This window comes from Ochlerotatus camptorhynchus, unplaced genomic scaffold (genome assembly GCF_037179485.1).
Source record: "Ochlerotatus camptorhynchus isolate MF236.1 unplaced genomic scaffold, CSIRO-AGI_Acam_v1.1 ptg000357l, whole genome shotgun sequence".
NCBI classification, from domain to species: Eukaryota; Metazoa; Arthropoda; class Insecta; order Diptera; family Culicidae; genus Ochlerotatus; species Ochlerotatus camptorhynchus.
In genome coordinates, this window is record NW_027040845.1 from 1,105,842 (window position 1) to 1,128,600 (window position 22,759).

The window sequence follows — 22,759 nt, forward strand, 5'->3', positions numbered from 1 at the left end:
AACAAGCTGAAATGATCAAATACTTTGATTCAAACGGCCTGAAAATGTAGAATTGATTCTTCTCAGTACATGAGGATTAGATGGATCTTCTGAGCACTCGCAATACCATCAACACTTTCCAAGCTGTAGTCAGAAGCAAGCACTAACAGATGAAGATTTATTAGCTACTGCCACAACACCAATTCGGCTTTCACTGAGCAATGATTCGAACGAAATCTTTTGGTTCAATCAAATGCCTCAGAGCGTCCGATTTTGTCGACCAATAATATTGGAGTTTATAAAAGAGAGCAAAGAAGTTGTAGTTAAAACGAAAAAGGAAGTTGAATTAGAATTCAGCAATCTTAAGCCATTTAAAGTTGAATTATCTGACGAAAAATCAGTCACAGCTCTATTCGACTTCGTTATGAGAATGATTGATGGAATTTTTTTTTATGTTTATAACCGGCACGTCTTCAATGAAGTGTTGCCCTATTTGTGGTGCATCGCCAAATAAACTGAACGATGAAAGTGAATTTGAAAAAGGATTCTCTTCAAGATTGGAGACATTACAGTATAGAATATCACCATTACATGCCTGGATGAGGTTTTTGGAATGCTTACTTCACAGTTCATACAGAATTCAATTCAAGCAATGGCGGGTCACAAAAGAGTTTAGAGAGGTGTATCAAAAACGAAAACAGGAAGTTACGAAGAAGCTCTGAGCCAAGAGCAGGAGGATCGGGAAACAGCACAACCGGGAAAGTTTGTCGAAGACTTTCTCGCAGCATTCTGGAAATAGACCATGAATTGGTTGTCAAATTCAGAAATATATTGATTACTATCAACTGTCACCAACCAGTAAACCCGCAAAAAGTAGACGTATATGCTCGAGAAACATACCGCTATTACCTTAGCTGTTATGCATGGCACAAAATTCCAGCAACGGTACACAAAGTACTTGCACATTGCGGAGAAATTATAATTCATTCTCCTGCACCAGTTGGTATGATAGGAGAAGAAGCTTCCGAATGTCGCAACAAATTTTATCGAAGAGATCGAGAAATTCATGCCAGGAAAACATCACGGGAAGATAACTTATATGACTTACTTCATTCGCGCAATGAATTCTTCAGATCCGTTAATAAGTTCAATTTCGATTGGTATGTATAAAGTAAACAACATCCTGACAACATATTGATACAATTTTCATTGCAGAAAAGAGGCTCAAGGGCAGAAATACTCTTGAATTTTGAAATCTTTGATATTGTCTCCTACGGACATTTTTAAGACGGATCAAGAGCTGAAGATCGTCGTCTATTATAATTGAATCGAATTTAACCTCGCATTTTGGTACTGAGGCAGCTCTTGCTTCAACTATAGAAGTAGTCAGAGATTCAAGAGCATAATTAATTTCATCTTTGGTTTGCAAAGGAATGTTTGGATCGAAGTTATATTCCATAAATGTTCGATATTGCTCCCAATCAGCTCTATGGTAATTGAAAGTAGAGCTGTTGGGATTACAAATTATTTCTTGGGATATTTCAAAAGTTACTGGAAGGTGATCAGAACCGAAGTCAGCATGGGCAACCAATTGGCTACAAAGTTGACATGAATCAGTAAAGACCAAATCAATAGTGGAGGGATTTCTTGCAGAAGAAAATCATGTTGGGCTGTTTGGATATTGAATAGTGTAATAACCTGCAGAACAATCATCAAACATAATATTAACATTGGAATTGCTTTGAGCATTATTCCATGAGCGGTGTTTTGCATTAAAATCACCAATAATGAAGAATTTAGACGTATGACGGGTAAGTTTCTGGAGGTCACCCTTGAGAAAATTCTTTTACTGGCCTACGCATTGGAATGGCAAATAGGCAGCTATAAACGTAAGTTGTCCAAATTTTGTTTCAACAGAAACTCCCAAAGTTTCAAAAACTTTGGTTTCAAATGAAGGAAGAATTTTATGTTTGACTCGTCTATGAAAAATGATGGCAACGCCACCACAGGGTTCATCAAGACGATCATTTCTATAAATTAAATAATTTGCGTCCTTCTTAACCTTATGGCCAGGTTTAAGGAACGTTTCAGTTATAACGGCAATATGCACGTTATGAACTCTCAAAAAGTTAAATAGCTCGTCTTCATTATCTTTAAGAGATCGAGCATTCCAATTTAAAATGTTTAATGCTTTAAAATCCATTACTGAATTTTAAAGTCATGAAATATTATTTGCAAATTTTACTCCAGTTTGAATAGCATCAAACATGGAGTTAGATTTAAGCATATCAGAAATCATGTCAATTAATGATTTCTGTAAAAATTCCATTTTGGGGGCAGTAATGCTTCCTAAGTCAAAATTGTCAAAATTTCCGTTAGAACGTTGGTTAGTATTTTGATTTCTACCCGGTGCAATAGCAGCATAGGTAGCTCCATTAACTCGCTGAACATTGTTAGCAGCGAGGGGAGTAGGTACAGATGAAAAATTTGAAGCAGGGGTGATATTTGTACCTACGGGTACGAATGTAGAATTTGTTCCTCGCTGACCGTTGTTAACAGCAGATGAATTTGTGCCTGTTCGGAAACGTGGAGCGTTTCCTACCTGTCGCTTAGAACGAGATTGTAGGATCGCTTTGCGAGTCTTACATTCCCAAACATTGGATTTGTGGTTTTCACCACAATTTAAACATTTAAATTTCTTAGGATCTTCCTTCACAGAACACTCGTCCTTTGCGTGAGAGGAATCACCACAATTCATGCATTTAGCTGGCATGTAGCAATTTTTAGTTCCGTGACTCCATCCCTGGCACTTACGGCACTGAGTGAGGTTTTGGAAATTTCCTCCAGTCTTCCTGAAGTGTTCCCACTTCACTCGGACATGGAGCATAAGGCTAGCTTTTTCTAAGGCCTTAAGGTTGTTTAGTTCACTAGACTTGAAGTGAACTAAATAAAAATCATTAGAAATCCCGTTGCGCGAATCGCCAGGACGGTATTTTCATTTTGATTACTTGGAGTGGCACAATTCCAAGTAATTTTGCCAGTTCATCTTTGATCTGATCCAGGGATTCACCACTGGGCAGTCCTTTCATGAGAAGACATTTAAATCCGTCCAAGGTTTCAGCCAATACACGGCATTCACCCCGACGTCCAATTTGTAGTGAAAACTTAACTTTCACGAAATTCAAAAGTTCCATGCGAAGAGCATGGAAATCGGTAGTGGTTATCACAATAGGGGGAATCTTTTCCTTCTTGGCATTAAGCCGGGAAAGTTTACTAGAATTTTTCTTGGATGATGGATCATTCTCATCATCCGTGAGCAAATCAAATTGATTACTCAAATTAATTTCATCAGAAGGGGGGTCAAGAGTTTGCCCCTTTCTTTTGCGTTTAGGCGCCATGGCGGCAGTAAATTTTTATCCAAATCGACTTCCAAGCAGATTACTATAAGAATCTGAAGGATCGAAGAGGAATATTCCAAATCGATATCCAAGAAGGATTACCTCGGGTAGGGTCCAAACAAGGATCGAAGAGGAATAAGAGTTGAACAAGGTAGAAATTTTTTACAGGTTGAGCACTGAAAAGTGCTGTTTAAATTTGTTGTAGCTTTAGGTAGTAGTCACACTTCCTTCAGCAAAAAGCAAATAGATCCGCACGGCAAGAGAGCACGATGCGGACTCGGATTGCGAACTTTAAAACCCGCTATCTAACGAACATCGATGCTGGATTTAAATATCCACTGTCGTAAAATCGCAAACTGTCTGTGTACCTGCACCACAATTATCGCACGTCTCTCGTCGTCTCGTGCTCAGAGGTTACCAAGCCCACCTGGAACCACTGATTAGTGATCGTCTTCCAAACAAACCGAAAAGAATAAATATCGGGATTATTTACCGCTTACCCCGAAAATATTGCCATTCATTCCAACCTGTTGGCAAATTGCAATCCGCTCAGCTTTGAGCGTCTTATCAACTGTCGATGGAAACCGGCTTCTCTGTAGGTATAACCTCTTATCTTAAACATTTATTTTGAGCTTGAGCTGACCGCGTTCGCCGTCGTTAGTCATCCAGTCCATACCTGTATGTCGCGCGCGTTTTCGAATTCATTGGCCGGCTCCGTGACTGGATACCGACTGTCGAAAATAAGTGATGTTGTAATTTTACTAAATTGTCTCCGATATCGCGCCGTCGTTTCGGAAAATAGCTGCAAAAGTTTACTAAGCGGAACTTCACACCGCAGTTGTTCGGTAGACTAGGTCGTGGATAGCGCGTGGTTTCAAGTTCGCCCTGTGAAATTGTTAGTTCGTTTTTAACAATCGATCAAGGCTAGATTTCTGGACTGGATACAGGTATGACCTTGATTAGATTTTCAATGTTGCGTAAGAAAATTCTGTGTGTGACTTAAAATCATTACGTGAAGATCTCGAATTGACGCGAACGCATAGCAATTTCCTGTTATTATCTTATCGGTGAAGTTTACGGTTGTTTGCGGAGAGTATTCGGGTCGTTGTAGCATGTTAATGATGGAATCCAACTCTTTTCAGACGCGTCTAAAGTTGATTTATAAAGTTTCCTTTAATTTGATTACATTCTGCAAGATTGTTCCTATCGCAACAACAATGGCTTTCCAACGTGATGTAACATAGCAATCTAATCGCTTGAATACGAAATAAAATTAGATTTGTTGGGGGCGGCGTGGGATCAAATTTTATCTAGCTAATTACCGTTCGGAGGCTTTGGGTAGGATTTAACTTTAAGGCCAATGTGCTTACCGAGGGGGTGTTGGGCAAATTGAGCGCTTTTGAAAATCTGGAAAATCTGTTTAAACCTAGGAATGCGTATTTCTGTTAAGCTTGATATCTACTGAATTGGGTTTTAAACGATTTGTGGGTGTTTCAGATACAAGCTGATTCCGTGATTTGTATTTCCTTTTTGCTGTAGTAGCACAAAGTAGTGCCTGCCGATCTAGTGGTGATATGGAAGCACAATTTTATGATTCATAACAAGAAACTTTGGTAATTCTTACGTAATAATTTTATCGGTACAATATGATTGTAAATTTATCGTGTTTGTGTTGTGTTAAGGTTTTGCGATGGAATTGTCGAAATTTATTTGTATTAAGTTATACAGTAATTTGCTTGTTTCAACTTGCAGTGTAAAAGTCACCGAATACAGTTCACGTGACATGAAATTTGAATAATACTGTGAATTTCCATAATCCGTCAATGATCATCACGAATAGCAATGGCCCCAAGCTGTTGCCTTCGGTCACACCTGAATTGTATGCGAAGTTCCGTAAATCGGGGTAACATTGATAGTTTTCTGGTGTAGTCTAAATGATTATTATTATTCGTTATTAAAGAGTGTATTCTAAATATATTTTAAAACAATCAATGTTTTTCGAATATATTTTTGATGTAGGACTACGTATTTGTGAACTATAGTGGGATGCAAATAAAAAAAAATTGTCATGAAATAGCGTCAGATTTTGAACGCTTATAACATGGTCATTTATGAATTAAATTCAACTTTAACTATTCAGATTGAATGTAAGATTTGTTTGGTATAAATATTATAATGGTTAACTATTTAGAATTGATCAAAGTTTTCAGTCGTAATCAACCAATCACGTGCTCGCTCGCTATGACTATCGCATCTAGAGAACGAGCCGATACCACTGTCATTTTGTTTTGTTTGCTTTTTTTAATCATTGATCTACAGAAAAAGGTGGGGCTTAGAATGCTAATCCATGCTTAAGTAAAGGAAACGTAGAAAATTTGGGTGAAGTCATCGTTTGACTGCCGCGTGCTGTAAAGGGGTATTCTAGAGTCGGTGTATAATGAGACACGCCAAGTCTATCTAATGAACTGTCAAACCGGCTACCTATCGTGCAAAGTAAACAAACATTATGAAAGCTCCACGAAAGGTGTTGAAATATTCGAATATATTTCCGAGGTTCTCGAGTTTAGCAAGTAATATTGAGTGGTCAACCCGGTCGAAAGCAGCTTTGAGATCTTTGTACAGAGCGTCTACCTGTGATCCTACCGATGGATCTACCGAAGATATAAGGACCTATAAGGTTTTTGAGACTGATCGTTTAGGGTAAAAGCCATATTGGTAATTTCTGCAGCTAGCAAAAAATGCATCGTTGATGATGATCTTGAAGACTTTAGAGCAGACACAAAGTGAATTAATCCCTCGGTAATTTTCCACTTTTCGGTTGTTTCCTTTCTTGAAGATCGGGAACATGATCAAAGATTTCCAACGCGTCTGAAATTTACCGTGCAGTGTAAGGAAATATTGAATAGCTGCGATAGCGGGATGGTGAGCTCTGAAGAGCAGCGTTCGATGATTGAAGCTTTCGTATATCAGCTTTGACGATGTCCAACGTAATCGAGAAGATATCAAAGTTGAACACATCCACATAACATATGTGGAACTTCATTCAAAATAGCTGACTCAAAGCTGACCCCTTTTTTATGTTGCCTCAGTGGTATAACTGGCATAGTTGGACATACTGGAAGCTATAAGACCCTCAAAGCGGTTCTTTAGTATCCCAAAATTTTCAGGAACTTTTATGAAGTTCGTGGAATTTCAGAGAACTTCACAGGTGTCAAGAGAACTTGAGCGGTATTGTGCAAATTTTTAAGATGTTCTAAGCACCTAAAAAGCTAGGTCTAGAGATCATTGGGGAATTTCAGATTTTAAGAGCAGTTCCCACAACATTAGTTCAGTCTTTTGGAGCAGTTTAAAGATCTATAATCGTAAATTTAGAAAAATTCAGGATAGTTCCATGATGTGCTGAAAAAGAATAGAGAACCCTTAAGATGTTTCGAGAATTTCAGGGATGCACAGAAACCTTCAGAGAATTTGTGAAAACTTCAAAAATATGTCAGGAACTTCACTCAAGTCCAGAGAATTTCTGGAAGATTTAAAGGTGTACAACACATTTGAGTTTAACATTGCCATTTTGTTGCTGAGCTACCAATCGATCTGAAACCAACGAGTATTCATCAAAAAACTTGTTTTGATCGAAACAAGCTAAACTTTGATTACAGTAAACACTTAAAAAAATGCGGATAATAGGGAAAATGTACAGGGGTTACTCAAAATAACTAGGATAGGCACATTTTTGGTCAACTTTGGAGTGTTGTAACTTCGTCAAATATGATCCGATTTTAAATCTTCCAAGAGCATTTGACTGGAAAACTAATATTGTTCTACGGTGTAGCCACGAAAATAATCCTGGTCACCGGATACCGGTGATATTCCGGGTTTCCGGAGGGCTTGTCTAACTTGCTAAATTTTTGGAGAAATTTTACATATGATGCTGGTTAAATATATATATTTTTAGTAAACAGAACAAAAGAAGAACTATTTCTAAAGCGAATCATATGCCAAGAACTAAAATCGGCCTATAATCAACCGAGATATGGCCATTTCCCTGGAATCGGTTCTGGTGAAGGGTTCTGAATGCGGGCAGATCATTTAATCACACAAAACATGCCGTGCGACAGGTCTTTCTTCATGGTTTCTCGTCAATAGACTTTCGATAAACTTTAAATGCATCATTGACCACATTGGCCACTCTCGGAACATCCAGTATGCCCCGGGGGAAACTGGAGCAGGGGACAATTGCATTGTTACACCAAAACATGCCGTGCGACAGCTCATTCGTCATGTTTTTTTTCAAGAATAGGCTTTCCATAAACTTCAGATGAATCATTGACCACATTGGCCGCTCTTGGAATCACGGGATACCCCCGAGGGATCCTGTAGCAGGGGTCAATTGCGTTTTTACACCAATACATGCCGTGCGACAGCTTTTTCTGCAAGCTTTTTCATGAATAGGCTTTTGATAGACTTTAAATGGATTATTGACCACATTTTCCGCTCTCGGGACCTCCGGTATGCCCCCGGGGGAACCTGGAGCAGAGGACAATTGCATTTTTACACCAAAACATGCCGTGCGACAGCTCATTCTGCATGGTTTTTTCATGAATAGGCATTCATTAAACTTCAAATGGATTAGTGACCACATTGGCAGCTCTTGGAATCACGGGATACCCCCGGGGGAACCTGTAGTAGGGGGCAATCGCGTTTTTACTCAAAAACATGCCGTGTGACAGCTCTTTCTTCATAGATTTTCATGACTATTCTTTCTATAGACTTAAAGTAGGGGAGAATGGTATACAACGCACCCCCTGGGCAGAACGCACCAGCTGACTTTCATTTGTGTTTTTCATGGCTTTTGCGTAACTTTTTTGTTGTCTTATCAAGCAGCACTTCTAGCATAGTTTCTGAACTCAAAATCCTGCATGATAAATCCTACAATTAGATTAAAACTTCCAAGAAAAACTCAAAATAAAATGAAAAAGTGCGTCTTACCCCGGGGGTGCGTTATGTACTGTTCTCCCCTAAATCATTTACGACATTGGCCGCTCTCGGAAACACTGGGATGCCCCGAGAGAACCTGTAGAAAGGTTTCGTTTTAACTCGAAAACGTGCCGTGCGACAGCTCTTTCTTCATGGATTTTCATGAATATTCTTTCTATAGACTTAAGGTTCAACAAACCATCATTGTTTTTTCAATCATCATCAAAAAATAAAAGCAGTTTTTTCATTCAAATTCAAAATTCTGCAAGCGAAAATGTCATCATTGCATTCTACTGGCCTACTGGAACACAGTGGTGATATTTTCATTAGCAGAATTTTGAATTTGAACGAAAAAACTGCTTTCGATGATTGAAAATTCAATGATGGTTTGTTGAATCTTAAAGTGAATCATTTACCACATTGGCCTGTAGCAGGGGGCAATTGCGTTTTTACTCAAAAACATGCCGTGCGATAGCTCTTTCTCCATGGATTTTCATGAATATGCTTTCTATAGACTTAAAGTGGACCATTGACCACATTGACTGGAATGCCCTGGGGGGAACCTGTAGTGCGGAACACAACGAGGACTTTACACACTTGCCATGGCCAGCACAGTCGCCGGATTTAAGTATAATTGAGCCACTTTGGTCGACGTTGTAAGCTCGTATTCGAAGCGTTTTTCCTCCTCCATCGTCGTTGAAAACGTTTGAACATCTTCTGATCCAAGAAAGGTACAACATTCCACTAGAAGCCATCCAAAAATTTTATGAATCAATTCCCAGACGAATCCAAGCTGTTCTTGAAGCAAATGGTGGTCCAACATCATATTAAACGGTTCCATTATAACATTTTCCTACAATTTTAAATGGCATTCTTAATTTATAAATAATAATTCATTAATAATACATAGCTTTGCAAATAGCAAATAGCTTTGGAACCCAGATTAAAAGCGTAACTTTTCAAATAAGAATGGTTTATTCACACTGTCATTATTCTTTATTTGAAATGCAGGAAATGGCACTAACTGATGGTCACTAGCGAGCACAAAAGTGCTGGCGAACATCTCCAGAGCTGACGTCGACAGTCATTTTGTTCATTAAAGAGTTTTTGTTGTGCTCTTGCTACACCTTACATTAATATAAGAGAGAGACTTTTATTGGTCTACAACCAGAGTTTAAAGACCTAATCTCCCTATTCACTGCTAGTAGTCAATGGTCCATTTCAAGACTTCAGATAGTTCGAACTGTCGAACGGCGTTGTGAAGTGATAATACAATTTTCCTCTTACATGTTATCCTAGGGCATCTGCTGGTTCCAGAGCTCCCCAATGGCATTGTTTTGTGTAAAAATGTGATTGCATCCTACTACAGGTTCCTCCCAGGGCATTCCAGTGACTCCGGAAAGGTCAATGTAGTCAATGATCCACTTCAATTCTATAGAAAGCATATTCATGAAAATCCATGAAGAAAGAGCTGTCGCACGGCATGTTTTTGAGTAAAAACTCAATTGTCCCCTGCTACAGGTTCCCCCGGGGGTATCCAGTGGTTCCGAGAGCGGCCAATGTGGTCAATGATTCAGTTTAAGTCTATAGAAAGCATATTCATGAAAATCCATGAAGAAAGAGCTATCGCACGGCATGTTTTTGAGTAAAAACGAAATTGCCCCCTACTACAGGTTCCCCCCGGTGGTATCCCGTGATTCCGAGAGCTGCCAATGTGGTCACTAAGCCATTTGAAGTTTAATGAATGCCTATTCATGAAAAACAATGAAGAAAGAGCTGCCGCACGGCACGTTTTTGAGTTAAAACGAAATTTTCCTCTTCTACAGGTTCTCTCGGGGCATCTCAGTGGTTCCGAGAGCGGCCAATGTAGTCAATGATTCACTTTAAGTCTATAGAAAGAATATTCATGAAAAGCCATGAAGAAAGAGCTATCGCACGGCATGTTTTTGAGTAAAACCGCAATTGCCCCCTTCTACAGGTTCTCCCCGGGGGTATCCCGTGATTCCGAGAGCTGCCAATTGTGGTCATTGATGCATTTGAAGTTTAATGAATGCCTATTCATGAAAAACCATGAAGAATGAGCTGTCGCACGGCATGTTTTGGTGTAAAAATGCTAATGTCCTCTGCTCCAGGTTCCCCCGGGGGCATACCGGAGGTCCCGAGAGCGGCCAATGTGGTAAATGATTCACTTCAAGTCTATAGAAAGAATATTCATGAAAATCCACGAAGAAAGAGCTGTCGCACGGCACGTTTTCGAGTTAAAACGAAATTGTCCCCTTCTACAGGTTCTCTCGGGGCATCCCAGTGTTTCCGAGAGCGGCCAATGTCGTAAATGATTTACTTTAAGTCTATAGAAAGAATAGTCATGAAAATCTATGAAGAAAGAGCTGTCGCACGGCATGTTTTTGAGTAAAAACGCAATTTCCCCCTACTACAGGTTCCCCCGGGGGTATCCCGTGATTCCGAGAGCTGCCAATGTGGCCACTAAGCCATTTGAAGTTTAATGAATGCCTATTCATGAAAAACCATGAAGAATGAGCTGTCGCACGGCATGTTTTGGTGTAAAAATGCAATTGTCCTCTGCTCCAGGTTCCCTCGGGGGCATACCGGAGGTCCCGAGAGCGGAAAATGTGGTTACTAATCCATTTAAAGTCTATCAAAAGCCTATTCATGAAAAAGCTTGCAGAAAAAGCTGTCGCACGGCATGTATTGGTGTAAAAACGCAATTGACCCCTGCTACAGGATCCCTCGGGGGTATCCCGTGATTCCAAGAGCGGCCAATGTGGTCAATGATTCATCTGAAGTTTATGGAAAGCCTATTCTTGAAAAAACATGACGAATGAGCTGTCGCACGGCATGTTTTGGTGTAACAATGCAATTGTCCCCTGCTCCAGTTTCCCCCGGGGGCATACTGGATGTTCCGAGAGTGGCCAATGTGGTCAATGATGCATTTAAAGTTTATCGAAAGTCTATTGACGAGAAACCATGAAGAAAGACCTGTCGCACGGCATGTTTTGAGTGATTAAATGATCTGCCCGCATTCAGAACCCTTCACCAGAACCGATTCCAGGGAAATGGCCGTATCTCGGTTGATTATAGGCCGATTTTAGTTCTTGGCATATGATTAGCTTTAGAAATAGTTCTTCTTTCGTTCTGTTTACTAAAAATATATACATTTAACCAGCATCATATATAAAATTTCACCAAAAATTTAGCAAGTTAGACAAGCCCTCCGGAAACCCGGAATATCTCCGGTATCCGGTGACCAGGATTATTTTCGTAGCTACACCGTAGAACAACATTAGTTTTCCAGTCAAATGCTCTTGGAAAATTTAAAATCGGATCATATTGACGAAGTTATATCACTCCAAAGTTGACCAAAAATTTGCCTATCCTAGTTATTTTGAGTAACCCCTGTAAATGGAAACCGCGTAAACTGTGACCATAGTACGTGGGATTTGACTTAATTGATTACAACATGGAATATATCGAGATCCTGACCAGATAGAAAGTTACTGTCTCCGACAAAGTTGTTTAGGAGATCATAGCCTTGTCGTTGGCGAGCACTAGTTCAGAATTTTCTCACTACGTAGCGCTAGTATACTTGTGAAATTCTCGCATGTGATATATCTCGAGATTCTGACCAGATAGAAAGTTACTGTCTTTCACAAAGTTTGCAGGAAGTCAAAGCCTATTACTTGGTGCTCAATAGTCCAGAATTTGCTCACTACGCGCCGCTAGTATACACGTGAAATTGTCATATAAAATATCTCGAGTTCCCAACCAGATAGAAAGGTACTGTCTTCGGCATAGTTGTTCAGGAGGTCAAGGCATTTTCGCAGATGGATAGTAGTTTAGAGTTTTCTCACTTTGCGGCGCGACTATAGATGCGAAACTCTTGCATATAAAATATCTCTAGATAGAAAGAAAGTAAATGTATTGGGCAAAGTTTTTCAGGAAGTCAAGATCTTTTTGTTGGGTGACAATAGTTCAGAATTTTCTCACTATGCTGTGCTAGTATATAAGTGCCTTTCTCGCATATTCAATATCTCGAGATCCTGATCAGATAGAAAGTTACTGTCTACGACAAAGTTGTTCAGGAGGTCACGGTCTTTTGGCTGGTGGACAGTAGTTCAGAATTTTCTCACTTCATGGTGTTAGTATACATGTGAAATTCTCGCATATAAAGTATCTCAAGTTCTTGACCAGATAGAGAATTACTGTCGTCGGCAAAGTTATTCAGTTGTAGACAGTAACTTTCTATCTGATTAGAATCTAGAGATATAGCATATGCGAGAAGTGTACATGTATACTAACGCCACGTGGTGAGAAAATTCTTAACTACTGGCTTGACCTCCTGAACAACTTTGTCGAAGACAGTAACTTTCTATCTGGTCAGGATCTCGAAACAAACCACATGCGAGAATTTCACGTGTATTCTAGCGCTACGTAGTGAGAAAATTTTGAACTGCTGTCCTCCAGCGAAATCTATTTTATTAGAATCTCGAGATATTTTACATGCGAGAATTTCGCGTGTATACTAACGCCACGTAGTGTGAAAATTCTGAACTATTGTGAATAGACATTGACCAACTGAACATGAACAACTTTTTCGAAGATAGTAACTTTCTACCTGTTCAGAATATCGAGCTTAGCATACGCGAGAATTGTACACGTTTACTAGCGCCATGTCATAAATAAATTCTAGGCTGCTGCCCACCAGCCAAAAAGGCTTGACCACCTGAACAAGTTAGGTTTCTATCTGCTCAAGACCCGAGTTATTATATATGCGAGAGTTGCACACGTATACTAGCACCGAGTAGTGAGAAAGTTCTGAACAACTGTCCACCAACGAAAAGATCTTGACATCCTGAACAACTTTACCAAAAACATTTACTCTCTATCTGGTCAGCGTCTATCACATGCGAGAACTTAACATGTATACGAGCACTACCTAGTAAGAAGATTCTGAACTACTGTTAACCAGCAAAAAGGCTATGATCTCCTGAACAGCTTTGCCTAAGACAGTAACTTTCTATCTGGTCAGGATCTCGAGATATTTTATATGAGAATTTCACGTGTATACTAGCATCGCGTAGTGATAAAATTCTAAACTACTGTCCACCAGCCAAAAATACTTGAACCCCTGAACAAGTTTACCGAAGACAGTAACTTTTTATCTGCTCAAGATCTCGAGCTATTGTATATGCGAAAATTACAAGTATATACTAGCGCCACGTAGTGATAATTTTCTGAACTACTCCACCAACCAAAAGATCTTGACTTCCTAAAAACTTTGCCGACGACAGTTATTTTTATATGGTAAGGATCTAGAGATATTTTGTATATGCGAGAATTTTACATACTAGCGCCATGAAGTGAGAAAACTCTGAACCACTGTCCACTAACGAAAAGACCTTGACATTCTGAACAACTTTGCCGAAGACAGTAACTTTCTATCTGGTCAGGATGTAGAGATATTTTATATGAGAATTTCACGTGTATACTAGCGCCGCGTATTGAGAAAATTTTGAACTTTTGTGCACCAATAAATGGGCTTTGATCTCATCAACAACTTTGTCGACAACAGTAACTTTCTATCTGGTCATGATCTCGAAGAAATATCACATGCGATAATTTCCATAATTTGGTTTCATATCGATTGGTAGCTCGGCTGCAAAATGGCAATGGAACACTGTTGTACCAAGTACAACGCGCGAGTACTCGTGTTACAAAAGTTGGCGCGAGTAACGTTTTAAATTAATGTCACAAACATCTTGAGAACTTCAATGAAAATCGAAGAACTATATTAATTATTTCGTTCTAATTCCATGAAAAATGCGGGAGCACAAAAGTTCCAGAAATTTGGAAAAACTTCGAAAATTTCACAGAAGAACAGTTGTCTACAGAAACATTTCGAGGACTTCATAGAAATCCACGAACTTCAGGAATTTTTATGAACATTAACAAAATGCTGGACCATTTGAAAGAAGTTTAGTAAGCTCCGAAAATTGGAGGAATTTCAGGGGGAGGTCAGTTTAGTTTCAGAGAATTAGTGGGAAATTTTATGCAGAAGTAACATATTTGGGACGGTTCAATTAAATTCAGCGCAGTACAATAAGCTTCATGAGAACTGCACACATTTTAGAGAAGTTTTGAGAATTTCAGAAAAGAATAGAGAACCTCAGAGCAGTTCCGTTAACATTAGCGAAGTCACATAATTGTCAAAGAAGTTAGAGAACTTCAGTGCGTTGTTAAACCTTTAGAGAAGATTCATAATCGTTAGAAAAATTGAAGAAACTATAGGAAGTCCTATAAAGCTCAGGGAAATTTAAGAATTTGATGACAAGTATTGCAAGCATCAGGCTAGTTTCTCAAACTACAAAAGACCTTCAAGGCAGTTTAATTATATTCAGGAAAAAATGGGAACTTCCAAGTAGTTCTGAAGACCTCAGAATAGTCAATTCCATATTCAACGGAGATTTCTATCGAAATATTCCTCAAAATTTGGTTGAAGCTATCCCGAATTCAACTTTTAGTTGTCCTCGCAATCACGTTGAAATTCTCCACAATAAGAAATCCTTGGGAAAAATTATTCGAATGTTAGTTGAATTCATTTCAGATTTCTCTTTGAATCTCACTCCTTCCCTTGGAATTCTACTCACATTGAATGTCTCTGAGGAATTCATTGGCATTTATCCTCAAAAATTCCTTGGATTTCTTCCCATAATTTGTTTGGCAAACTCTCCTGAATTTATTTTCCGAATTCTTTTGTAGATATTTTGGAGTCATTTGTTAGATTTAATTGTAATCCTCCTTTTAGTATTAAAAAAATCCAAGTACTTCGTTTTCTCCTACAAACTTTATGAAATTATCCTTTGGAATTTCCTCTGAAGTTCATAGGAGTTGTGCTCCTTGGAAATTTCTAAGCTTTTTCATTAAAATTAACTTTTAATTCAATGCAGGGTTTCTTTAAATTCTACTCAAAACTATCAGGCTACACATGAAATCTAAAATTCCTCAGAACTACCTTGGAAGCAGATTGCATTTGATGTTTTTTCTGGAAGTTTTTTTTTGTTCGGAACTCCCTTGGAATGAGGTCCTTAAAAATTATAATAAAATTCCACGAGCCTTTAAAACTGTGCATGAAATTTGACTCCAGGTTCTTGAAAATTGCTTAAAATTTCTAGGAAATATGCTTATTCCAAAACCAAAAAAAGGAAGGGTCTGTGCCTAGGGGCACGAACGGAAGCTTGACGTAGGACCGCTAGTGCACAGAACAAATGTGAAGAGCATTTAGTTCTTTTGATTAATCATTTTGTCAAGCTTCTGCATTCATTTTCCATCAGATGTCACTGCTGTTATTTGCGGTGACATCAATCGGAAACTTCACATAATTTGTTTTCCGTTAATTGTTCACAGAGGACAGTGCAGTGCAAAACATGTCTGGTACTTCTATATATGCATTTAGATTAACATCCGAGGTCCCTCCCTTTTTACACATTCTGCTCACAAAATAGCTCACCTTTCACAGAATTTCCCACCGATTTTTAAGAATGGGGCGGGACAGAAAGTATCTCTTGTGCAGAATATTAAAAATAGGAGGGACTTTAAAAGTTAAACTAAATACATATATAGAGGTACCAGGCAATTTTTTGTAGTGTCAGGTACTCTGTTTTGTAATCTGTGAAAGGGAAATCACAAAGCGAGTGTCATCATTTAGATGCATTTAGACATGGCATGTTAAATAAAAATGATTTTTCCCCATACAGTTTTACCTGCTAGAGGAGGGATTTCGGTACCAAACATGTTTTGCACTGCACTGTCTTCTGTGAACAATTAGAAAACAGATTGTGCGTAGTTTCCGATAGACGTCACATGAATGCAGGCTTGAAAAATATTTGAATTGGTCGATCATGATTATCTTAACTCTTTCCGTTTTTTTTAATTGTAGGCGTTCCAAATCCATGGTATTTTTTTTTCAAAGAGAAAGTTGATAAAGAGAATCGATCAAAATCATTTGCCCCCCTGCTCTCAAGTTTGGTTACAAGAGCATTTTGTGTGGTGTGGTTGTTGGGGCGTGTGGTTCTGAATATCGACAGGTAGATAAATTCTATTCCTACTCTTTACTTTAATAAGCTTAGTGGCCCTGAAATGGGCCGTTTGTTGCCAAAGTTGGTGATAATTTAACCTCCGAAACGGTACAGAGTGCGTCTCTGTCGCTTCAAAGCGTAGATGACACATCCATGGCCGCTTACGCTTGGCGTGTTCAGTGTAGATGGCAGCATCATGGATCTCATTTTACAGGAACACCTTTAGCACACCTCGTAGACCGAAGATACGTTTGACACCGCCACGGCAGGCCAGACGACTGCTTTTGCTGCTTCTTCTGCCTGCTCACCACGGCGTCCGAAGCGAAAATGAAGTGAGGCGTTAGTAGTAGTAAAATTATGTTTATTTCTGTTGATTATGGTAGTACATTGATTTATCATTTTAATTGATTAGCCTACTTGGCTCTTCATCTTTGTTTAATTTGATAAAAATTTAATATTTGCGTTTTTCAACTAGTTTACAAAATATCCCTTTGGGGATGTGTTTTATTTGAATTGAAAAAAGTGATAACCTACCTAACTACGAGTGTAACTTAACCTAACGTGCTAGATCACGTATGATCTGATGATTTGATCTCAGACAGGTGTCTCTGAACCTTTCCAGGATGAATACTCTCCGTTCTTCTAATGTTTGAATTCCAGCCAGGAAGTGGATCTCAAAATTTCTAGTCCGCGAGGGACTGTTTCTGACTGAATCTGAAGAACATTGGTTGCATTTTCAGCAACCTCAGATTCATGAGGGCTGACGATGTTTTGTCCGAGATTATGGGAGCTGACGAAGTGTTGACCTATCGCGGCAGCCTTCTCTTCAGGAGTTATCAGATGAACCACTGGGTCGCCGGGACGATCCAGTGGGGTCAGTGGTGGAATGGGCCTGGGCTTGTTTTTAAGAATTTTTGTAAGTTTCCAGAAGGGCTTAGCACCATCTGGGAGAGAGCGGATCTTACTAGCAAAATCGTTATTTCTGAGATCCACCATCCTGGCCTGAATGATCTTTGTTAATCGATTACAATTGGTCTTCAAGTTAGGCAGGTCAGTACGCTGGTACTGCCTACGAATGGTGTTACGGAGTCTAATGAGATCTTTGGTAGGGCTGTCAACGTTCAGAGTGTTACTCACCTGTCTGGATACTGGCACGTGTTGTTCCCTGGCCCGGGAAATCGCCTCCTCGATGGTTTGTAGACACCGGTCAACATCTTCCGACGTCCCCGGTTGGACATCGTAGTCGATGGTTGTGTCGACGCAGTGTTCATATTGCGCCCAGTTGACTCGATGGTAGTTGCGCTGGGAATCTTCGAATCGGTTTACCGAGGATCCAACTTCGGCCACCACCGGGTAGTGGTCCGAACTCAGCTCCTGGAATGCCACAGGTTGCGAGACGTTGTGTCCCATGTTGCTTACGAAGATATCGATGGTCGCATGGACCCCAGACCGACTCAACCGGGTGGGAGAGTCCGGGGCCAAGATGGTATAGTGGCCCTCTTGCAGGTCTTCATTGAGGATGATGCCGTTTCTATTGCTCCGACCGTTGCCCCAAGCTTGATGTTTTGCGTTCAGATCGCCAGCGATGATAAAGTTCCCGCTCCTCCGGGTGAGTTTGATGATGTCTTTGCGGAGGGCCACTGACGACCCGTCCCTGATGTTGGTTTGCTTGGGGCAGTAGGCCGCGATGATGGTGATTGGGCCAAGTGATGTGCTCACCTCCACTCCGATGGCTTCAATTGTTTTCAGCTGGAAGTTTGGTAGCAGCCGGCAACTGATGTTCCGTCTTGCAGCGATGGCCACTCCTCCACCTCCAGAGCAGGTGCGATCAAGTCTGACGAGCCGGAAGTCGGGAAGGAATACGTTCAGTTCGGGCTTCAGATGCGTCTCGGTGATGGTAGCAAAGTCGACCTCCTTGGTGTTGAGGAAATCGAGTAGCTCTCTATGCTTGTTTTTCAGTGAGCAAGCGTTCCAATTTGCAATTTTTATAGCTTCACGGTCCATACTTGGTGACGAGTGACAAGGCAGCATGAAGCTGTTCAGATCGAGTCTTGCAGGTGCGCAGAATGACGATCACCTCTGCAACCAGCGTTACTAGTTCCCAGGGATTGAAACAGTTGACGTTTTTTACTACACTCGCTTCGTTGTCGTGCGCGACAGTCTGTTTGTATTCGAACACTCATGCTCTACCGTCGTCTCTCTCACACAACACGAGCGGTAGAATAACATTCGAGCTAAAAGAAAATTATCAAAATAGCTATCATATGACATGTGTGATTTCGTTGTAATTCCTCAATTTGGTGTAAATCAAACCATTTCTGATCAGAAATATTATTACTAGGACATCATTGCTTGCTATTTTCAGAATTCACACAAGCACACCATCAGCAGCTCTTATTATGGGAAAAACTAAAATACATACATTCGTGACGGTCTTCGGCGACAGTGTCGTATGACAGAGCCTGTCATACGACATTTTAGTTTGGTACTGTACTATGATAGCTTGTTTTGCAAGTGTCGGAGGCAAAGGCAGTCAAATATCACAGAAAATGTGTCGACTACCGTGACCGCTTACAAGACTACTAGTTCCTCTGATGTTAACGGAGATTCGTCAACTGAGTCACCTGAGGCAACACGCGCATACGATAGTCCAGGCGCCGAGGCAGAAGCTTGATTTGGCAGAGCTGCAGCAGCAGTGAGGCGATGCTGAGCTGAGGGGGCGGCTCGTTGACTGTTGTTGAGAGGTAGTGGTGGAAGATTTGGGACCAGACGACGAGGATGGATTGCCGGGTATTGTTCGTCCGTGATGGCTGGTGGTGCACGTTTATTTCGATGCCGGCCTGGCTGGTTGCTAGTAGCCACCTTCTTCCTCATGGTGATGAATTACGTTCGCTTGGGACAGTCCCGAGTAGTGGCACGGTGAGTTCCGCCGCAATTCACGCACTTCGGGTCGGTGTCATCATCTTGAGCACAGGTCGCCGTCGAGTGGGCCATAGCACACTTGTCGCAGCGTGGTTTCATATGACAGTTCTTCGTGCCATGGCTGAAGGGGAGGCAACTTGTGCATTGGGTCACATCACGGTGTTGTGGCTTGTAGTATTCCCAGTCGATAATGACCTGAAACAGGTCACGTATGTTGCTCTTGAGCGCAGCAAGGTTGGTGGAGCCCATCGTGAGGTGGACCAGAAACAGTTGGTCACGATAGTTGGTATTGGGCATAGGCCGTCGATTCATTGGGTGGACTGCCTCTGGTTTCAATCCGAGCCTCACCAGCTCATCTTTTACGGTAGCCGCTTCGTACGACGGCAGACCTCGTAAAACAACCTTCAATGGTTTCATCGAAGGCAAATCGTGAGTGTAAAACTCCACTGTGCTGTTCTTCAGCAGGTCACCGACCGACTTGTATTGCTGCAGGCTGGAGCACATGATCTTTGTTCCAACGCTACAGATTTTGAATCGCGGGAACAATTTGCGTTTTGGCAGCTCATCCCTAAGCTGGGCGACGTCCTTCATCGGGGTAAACAGAGGGGGATTCCGCTCCTTTTTCGCAATTTCAGCGGCGTCACCACCGCCATTTTCTACTACGAGCACCGAGAATTGGTTGCTCTGTAGTAGCCGATTTGCTGCGTCATCCGAAGCAGCGCTGGGATCCGTTTGGGCCTTCTTGCTAGGGCCCTCCGATGCAGGAGCAGTAGTACGCTTGCATACTATGCTTTGTTTATTGGCAAGTGCAATTAGACTTGCCAATGCGCCTGTCGATCACGGCACTTCCACGACGCGAACGTAGCAATAAAACGAACTAGAAAAAAAAAACTCGATATCGAAGCGAACGAACGAACGAACTATGGAAGTTCTGGAACTAAGTGAGGCTAGAGAGCAGCTTTGTTTTATATCTTTTCAGGTTAAAGCAGAATGATGTGCAACCAAGTGTTACTCGATTATGACGACTGGGTTTGGGAAGAACTTTTATTTTATGAAAACAGTGATAAAATTGTCGCTTTTATTTGTACATTGGACTATGCTTGACATTGCCACCTTTTCAATAGTTTCGTGTTGAAAATAATCAATTGATTTATAATTTTAGAAAAAAAAAATCTATGACAATATAGATCATTAAATGTGTTCTATCTTACAGAAGCATTTAAATTTATCTAGGACTTCAAAATATCGAAAACTATTCCAGGACGCACAATTTTCTCAATGTGATTGTCTTAGAAATCTTGAATCAATAAACAGTGCTCCACAATCTCTAGAATACATCCCAGAATCTCACATTTTTTTTCACGATCGAGATCCTATTAAACATACTAATTTCTATCCGATTTTTCCTTACTTTCAGATCGATTCATCGCTTTGTCCATCGTGTGGACCAAAAAGCTTTCTTAACTTCAGTGACGTCCGTTCGGAATAAACCTTCCTTCCTACCACTAGATGTACTAGTGAATCTAAGTTTTAAGAAGTGTTTTTGTTACGTTTTGATAGTTAATTTTTTTTAGTAAAAAGATAACCCCCCCCCAAATTGGCATTCAAGTTCATTTAGTGTAAGTGTGTCTGCGGGTGTGTGCGTGCGTGCTAGTGAGTGGTGCCAAAACACAAACGCATCAACATGACGGAACGTTTCAAGGTGACCAAGTCGGCAGCGCCGCTGGACGAGGAAGCTGCAGCGGTCACCGGCAAGTTGTTGTCCTCCTCCGACAAGCAAGGTAAGTGTTGCTGCAGGGGTGCAGGAAGGGCCGAAGGATTGATTTACCGGTCAAGTGACACAGTTTTTTTTGCTACGTTAGGAACAAACCAACGAACGTTCTTAAAGTGGGCTCTTCGTTCAATGTACTGGAAAGCAGAAAGCTGCGTGCTTTGGGGCCATTTGTTGTGAAAGTGCTAACAGTCTACGGGGGGTTCTTCACGTATACAGGGTCGTAATTATGGTGTTTTTTTCTGGGTGTAGAAAATTTATTACGACCGGAGTGAGCTCACTTTTCCTGCTTACTTTTGCGAAATTGAAGGTAAAGAAAATGCGGGCGCTCTGGTCAAAGGATAGTGTGCGATTCGTTTGAAGGCTTTCAAAGGATAGGCGTATTCGACCGAGATGCAAATGGGGATTGGGGTGGATAGGAAATTTATGGCGTTAGGTAGGTCAGTAAGAACCATTGAATTGGTTTGCGTAATGATTTTTTTTTACTAATGTCGTTTTCGTTTTTGCGGTGTAGTACACCAACAATGTAAGCGCCGTCATTGACTGCTGAATTATTTCGGTTTACGGTGGTGTAGCACTGACACAGATACACCGCTAAAACGTAAACGACATAAGAACAGCTGAACGACACTTAACAAATGTTTATACATGGCGTCTTCATGTTCATAGCGTTATCGCAGTGAATTAATTGAGCTTAATGATCCGCACAAGAGACGCAATCGATGCTGAATGGAATTGTGGCGATGACAGAACCACTGAAAATTAGGTACCACCATCATGACAAAATCCAAAAGGACGGACCGCCATATGTTGACATGCAACATATGCCGCGTGCTAACGTACATCAGATAGAGTCAAACCATCACCATCGTGTGCTGTGCTGACGATTCGACGACTCGATTCGACTAATATGATTTTATTATTATGAATTGAGTAGACCGTTTGCTTTTTTGTCCCGTTGGCCGAGATGGCTATCGTTTTCGTCTAATTAATATTATTTACGGCGGATGACTGCGGTTAGATACAAAAAGATACCGCCCGCATATTGACGTGAGAAATGATTGACCAACTATAGCTGGAATTGGGAATTCGGTCTATCAATTTGGAATGAAGACATTGAGGTTTGTGGGATCTGAATAGTTTTCCGAGCAGAGTCGGAGATCAAATCGAAAACTATATTTGCCATATTAGGTGAAATAAATCACTGAATTCGGGATCCATATATACAAAGCTTTGGTGATGTGTAAGATATCTACAACTTCCATGGGTTGCACATTTTTGACCGTACCTCCGATCTGCATGAAATGTGATATGTTCAATGTCTGAATTACCTATGTAGGTAAGTCCTACATTTCTAGAAGACAACTCTTCATTGGATATCTTTGGGATTTTTAGAGAATTTCTTTAGAATCATCGAAGATGACTCCAGATTTGCTTTCCTCTTGATTCCTCTGAATAATATTATTTTCATTTCTGGCATTCAATTGACATATTTGTACCTAGAAGCCTTCACCAGCATGTGGTAGAGTAAATTCGCTCTATCTAGTCTAATTTGCTAGCGTGGACATGTTGTGATTCGTGAGCAATCGGCATTTCAAGTCATTGTTTACTTTAATTATGGT

General features: G+C 40.6%; 1 protein-coding gene across 1 annotated transcript in view; it reads left to right on the forward strand.

Moving 5' to 3' along the window:
* The window catches only part of kcc (solute carrier family 12 member kcc), an 836,076-nt gene that overhangs the window by 49,044 nt on the left and 764,273 nt on the right, over window positions 1–22,759 (forward strand). The window contains exon 2 of the mRNA XM_065231465.1: window positions 20,784–21,147. Within this exon, the coding sequence (XP_065087537.1) occupies window positions 21,051–21,147 (97 nt within the window). The 5' untranslated portion in view covers window positions 20,784–21,050. The remainder of the gene's footprint in view (window positions 1–20,783; window positions 21,148–22,759) is intronic.